The sequence below is a fragment of the Pristiophorus japonicus genome, chromosome 5, assembly GCF_044704955.1.
Source record: "Pristiophorus japonicus isolate sPriJap1 chromosome 5, sPriJap1.hap1, whole genome shotgun sequence".
In the NCBI taxonomy this organism is placed as follows: Eukaryota; Metazoa; Chordata; class Chondrichthyes; family Pristiophoridae; genus Pristiophorus; species Pristiophorus japonicus.
Window position 1 is genome coordinate 189,715,728 of NC_091981.1, and position 5,904 is coordinate 189,721,631.

Consider the following 5,904-nt stretch of genomic DNA (forward strand, 5'->3'; position numbering starts at 1 on the left):
CCTCTAGTTAAGCTGTTCTAGTGCAACTACAACACTGGCATTTACCCGACAATGCGGAAAACTTCCCAGGTATGTCCTGTCCACAAAAAGCAGGACAAATCCAATCTGACCAATTACCATCCCACCAGTCTACTTTCTATTATCAGCAAAGTGATGGAAGGTGTCGTCGACAGTGCTTTTAGGCGGCACATACTCACGAATAACCTGCTCACCGATGCTCAGTTTGGGTTCCACCAGGAACATTCAGCTCCAGACCTCATTACAGCCTTGGTCCAAACAGGGACAAAAAAGCTGAATTCCAGAGATGAGGTGAGAGTGACTGCCCTTGTCATCAAGGCAGCATTTGACCAAGCAGCATCAAGGAACCCTAGTAAATTTGAATTCAATGGGAATCAGGGGGAAAGCACTCCACTGGCTGGAGTCCGTGCAATAAACACACAGAGTATGAACACAACAACCTTCACCATAAGGACTGCAGTAGTTCAAGAAGGCGGTTCACCACTACCATCTTCTCAAGGGCAATTCGGGATGGGCAATACTGCTGGCCTTGCCAGCGATGCCCACATCTCAGAACACATTTTTTTAAACTCCTCAGTAAGAGTGATTATACTTTATCGAATAGTTGCTGTCTTGTTGAGTGACATGGGTAAGTTTTGCTCCCATCAAAATAAAACTCTCTTGACTTGTTATAGTATCTGTTCAGTGGCAGCTGAGAAATAAAGCAGAAAGGAGAAAAAATAATAAAAAGTAAAAGGGAATCAAAGTAAGAAATTAGAGGAAAAAGGTAACAAGAATTCAAAGCAAGTATTATACATGCTGGGTGACAATGCCCACCATTGTACTCTGCACTAAAGGCCTCAACTACCTGAGATCTGCTATTCTCCATTCCATGTGTCTCTTCAGCATAATGCTTCACATTTTTAAATTTGACCTTTTCTCCAGTAATATCTTATCTGTGTTATTGGAGGAAGAGGTTTTGAGATCGATTATTTGTTTAATCATCTAATGGGAGCTGGAGGATTCAAATGATAGGTTTGTTCAGACACTTATTTAGTACTTCAGAACTTTAGGTGTAAAAAGTATGGGCGAAAAATTGAATAGATTAGCACCACTGTTAGCGCTGGCGAGGGGCGATGCTGGAGCGGTAAAGGTTATCGCCCGGGTGCAGCGATATTAGTGCCACTTGCCAACTTGATTAGTGTTTTAGTAGTGGCGCCAGAACATAGCGCCAGAGAATGCTGTGCGAATGAGACCGTGGCGTCAATGAGTGTGCATCTCCCCGCTAGCACCCCGAGCGCAATGTTGATTGGTATTTCATTAGTTACTGCTTGGCACTAATAACACCAGAAAAAGCAGGCGGTGAGACATGAGATTGATGCTAACATGACAATATATAAAGCAATGAGCAACCGGGTCATTGGGCGGTCAGATTGATTACTACATTTCCAGGGATCGTTTTGACTGCTTTCATATTGTGAACATAGTTGCTTTGTTGCTAGTGTTACAGTTTGTTCATTAGCATTTCTCAGAACTTTTGGACTGCTGCTTTCACTCAGTCACAGGGCCTGTGTGCTGGCAATACACCTTGGCATTCGGCATCTACTATTAATGTGGCGGCTGCAGAGACAGATCATGCCAAATGGGCCCAGAGGCAGGGGGAGGGCATGCAAACGTCGCAACAGGAGGCCTTACCCTCCAGGGTTTTCCAGGAGCAGTTCTCGTAAATTCACCTGTCAGAAGAGCAGTGCCTTAGAAGGCTACGCTTCAGCAAGTAGGTGGTCACAGAGCTGTGCCACCTGCAGCAGCAAGACCTCCAGCCATTTATCAGGAGGACCCACTTCGCTCTCAGTGGCAGTCAAGGTCACAGTAGCTCTCAATTTCTATGCTGGTGGTTCCTTCCAGGCTACATCAACGTATATAGCAAACATTTCCCAGTTTGCCGTCCATTGCTGTATCCGGGATGCTCTGTACAGCAGGAGAAGGAACTACATCTCATGGAGCATGTCTACGGAGAAGCAACAGGAACACACATGTAGATTTGCAAGGATAGCGGGCATTCCTATGGTTCAGGGCGCCATTGACTGCACTCACGTGGCATTGCGGGCACCTCATCACAACACAATGGTGTTCTGTAACAGCAAAGACTACCACTCTCAGAACATTCAGTTGGCGTGCGAATACAGGCAGCGCTTCCTTGCCGTGAATGCCCGCTATCCTGGCAGAACCAATGATTCATTCATCCTTCGACAGGTCACTGTCCCAGGATTCTTCAATCTACCACATGGAGCTCGCGGATGGCTACTCAGGTACAAGGGGTATATCCTCGCCACCTGGTTGATGACACCCTTCCACAACCCCAACACTCGTGCTCAGCACTCATATAATGAGAGCCATGCTGCAACCAGGAACTGCATCAAACAGACTATTGGGGTGCTCAAACAACGGTACCGATGCCTTGACCATTCTGGTGGAGCCCTGCAGTATTCCCCTGATCGAGTCTCCCTTTTTGTTGTTGTGTGCTGCTTGTTGCACAACCTGCCTATTGAGAGGGCCCAGCCATTGCGACCAAAGAAGGCAGGTCCACCTCAGGAGGAGGATGAGGAGGAGGAGGCAGAAGACAACATAAGAACATAACAACATACAAAATAGGAGCAGGAGTAGGCCATTTGGCTCTTCGAGCCTGCTCCATCATTCAATAAGATCATGGCTGATCTGATCATGGACTCAGCTCCACCTCCCTGCCCGCCCTGCATAACCTTTTACTCCCTTATCGCTCAAAAAAATCTGTCTATCTTCGCCTTAGATATATTCAATGACCCAATCTCCACAGCTCCCTGGGGCAGAGAATTCCACAGATTTACAACCCTCTGAGAGAAGAAATTCCTCCTCATCTCTGTTTTAAATGGGCGGCCCCTTATTCTGAGACTATGTCCCCTAGTTCTAGTGTCCCCTATCAGTGGAAATATCCTCTCTGCATCCACCTTGTCGAGCCCCCTCATTATCTTCTATGTTTCAATAAGATCACCTCTCATTCTTTTGAACTGGACAAGGAGGAGGAGGAGAAGCAGCAATGGGAGAGGGAGCGTGCCAATGTTGCTGCTGCAAGGGAGGTGTGTCAACACCTCATTATGCAGCGTTTCCACTAAAGCACATATCACATGATGATTGCGCTGCACCAACAAATGGCTATGTGCACAGCGCAGAGCCTATCACCCTGCCCATGGCAAATGAAAAACACGATCAAATATGAACTTTAAAATGACCCATTTATTACAACCCCTGACACCCATAAGTACCTACAATCAACAACAACAACAACAATAAATTTGTCCAAACAACTGCTTGCTAATTAAAATAACAAAGCAGAAGCAGCATCAAGAATATCAAGAATATATTTACAAAGTAATCATCTGACCATGTCAACAAAAATGGGTTACATCCCTTTTCTGGCATATTTCCCTCCCGGCCCCTTCTCCCCGCTCCCTGACCTACTGCTCCTCCTTAATGGGGCCACAGTGTCTGCAGCAAGGCTGCTTACTCTGCAACACAGAGATTGCAGATGGCCAAGCAGGACGGCCTAGACCAGCTCTGGCTTGGAAGGCCCGGCTGCAGACGACATCACCTCGGCATGGGCGGAGCAGTCTCGGATAGCTGAAGGGCAGACAGCGCCAAGAGCAATGGTGAAGACCTACAATCAACGCTGGACTGATCATCTGCGAGTGGTTGTATGTATGAAGTCTTGTAACATTATTAGTGTACTGCTCGAACTGGGATTTTGAATCTGTCTTGGGAACATTAAAATTTTAAAGGCAGAGCTCGTGTGCCATATGTAATTTCTCATGTCTCAAATCTGAACTTTATAACCTGCTTGACGGGACGAGGAATAATTCCACACATCCTGCACCCTCCAGAGATCTGCAGCTGCAGAGAGAAGAGGCCAGAGGAGAAAAGCTCACACTCGGCCTTAACAAGCTCTGTTACTGAGTGTTCATAGAGCTGATCACACGCTCCCTGATTGACTGAATGTTCCCTTCAAGCTGTGTGGTCGGCTCACCGGCTCTCCGGCTCACTGGCTTTTAATTAGTAAAAAACGTGCATGTGAGGAATTTTGAATGGGCCGCACAGCTGCTTAAAAGGGCTGCGCATGCAATAAAAATTAAAAGGAAAATTGCTTATGACCCTGCACAAATTGGAAGTGTACTCCCTCACACTGTCCTCCTGTTGCACAATGTTCCTGGAAAATGTACTTTAAGTAAATTATCGGGGCTTGGTTTGTGGCTTGTGACATATTTATCTACTACAATCATATTTTAGAACAACCAATCCTTAGCCCAGAGGCAATGGAGATAGAGAGATGGCGGGGGGGGGGTGGCGCGATACAAGAAAATAAACAAGGCACCAAACATTTTAACACTCTTTACAGAAAAGTTGCAGTATAAGAACATAAAAACATAAGAAATAGGAGCACGAGGAGGCCATACGGCCCCTCGAGCCTGCTCCGCCATCTAATACGATCATGACTGATCCAATCATGGACTCAGGTCCACTTCCCTGCCCGTTCCACATAACCCCTTATTCCCTTATCGTTTAAGAAACTGTCTATTTCTGTCTTAAATTTATTCAATGTCTCAGCTTCCACAGCTCTCTGAGGCAGTGAATTCCACAGATTTACAATCCTCTAAGAGAAGAAATTTCTCCTCATCTCAGTTTTAAATGGGCGGCCTCTTATTCTAAGATTATGCCCTCGAATTCTAGTCTCCTATCAATGGAAACATCCTTTCTGCATCCACTTTGTCAAGCCCCCTCACAATCCTATACGTTTTGATAAGATCACAGCTCATTCTTCTGAACTCCAATGAGTAGAGGCCCAACCTACTCACCTTTCCTCATAAGTCAACTGCCTCATCTCCAGAATCAACCTAGTGAATCTTCTCTGAACTGCTTCCAAAGTAAGTATATCCTTTCGTAAATACAGAAACCAAAATGGCATGCAGTATTCCAGGTGTGGCCTCACCAATACCCTGTATAACTGCAATATGTTTCATATTGTACTTAAAACACGAAGGGCGAGAAATTGAATAGATTAACATCACCTGTTAGTGCTGGCGAAGGGCGCTAACAAGGCAATAAAGGGTTATTGCCAGGAGGCAGCGATATTAGCGCTGCCCGTCAACTTGAATAGCGTTTTAGCAGCGGCGCAAAAACATAGCGCCAGGGAATTCTGTGCCAATGAGACTGTGACGTCAATGAGTGTGCCATGTCCCGCTAGTGCCCCAATCACAATATTGATCATTTTTGCTGCATTTACCGCTTGCCGCTAATCACACCAGCAAAACCAAGCGTTCACAAATGGTATTGGTGATATATAAGGCAATGAGCAACCAGGTCATTGGAAGGTCAGATTGATTGTTAGCTTCCCAGAGATCGTTTTGAATGATTTCAGATTGTGAACATAGTTGCTTTGTTGCTTGTTTGTTCATTTGCATTTCTCATAACCTTTGGACTGCTGCTTTCACTCAGTCACGGGGCCTGTGTGCTGGCAATGTACCTTGGCATCCGGCATCTACTATTAATGTGGCGGCTGCAGAGACAGATCATGCCAAATGGGCCCATAGGCAAGGGGAGGGCATGCAAATGTCGCAACAGGAGGCCTTACTCTCCCAGGGTTTTCCAGGAGCAGTTCTTGTAAATTTACCTGTCAGAAGAGCAATGCCTTAGAAGGCTACGCTTCAGCAAGTAGGTGGTCACAGAGCTGTGCCACCTGCAGCAACAAGACCTCCAGCCTCAAATCAGGAGGAGCACTTCACTCTCAGTGGCAGTCAAGGTCACAATAGTTCTCAATTTCTATGCTGGTGGTTCCTTCCAGGTGATGGCAGGGGATATAGCAAACATTTCCCAGTTCGC

The 5,904-nt window shown here is 46.1% G+C and overlaps 1 protein-coding gene across 1 annotated transcript; it reads left to right on the forward strand.

Annotated features, from left to right (window-relative positions):
- The first annotated feature begins 1,608 nt into the window (after positions 1-1,608).
- Positions 1,609-2,634, forward strand: LOC139264128 (putative nuclease HARBI1). Its single transcript, XM_070880218.1, has one exon. The coding sequence runs from the start codon at positions 1,609-1,611 to the stop codon at positions 2,632-2,634; it is 1,026 nt and encodes a 341-aa protein (XP_070736319.1).
- The last annotated feature ends 3,270 nt before the right edge of the window (positions 2,635-5,904 follow it).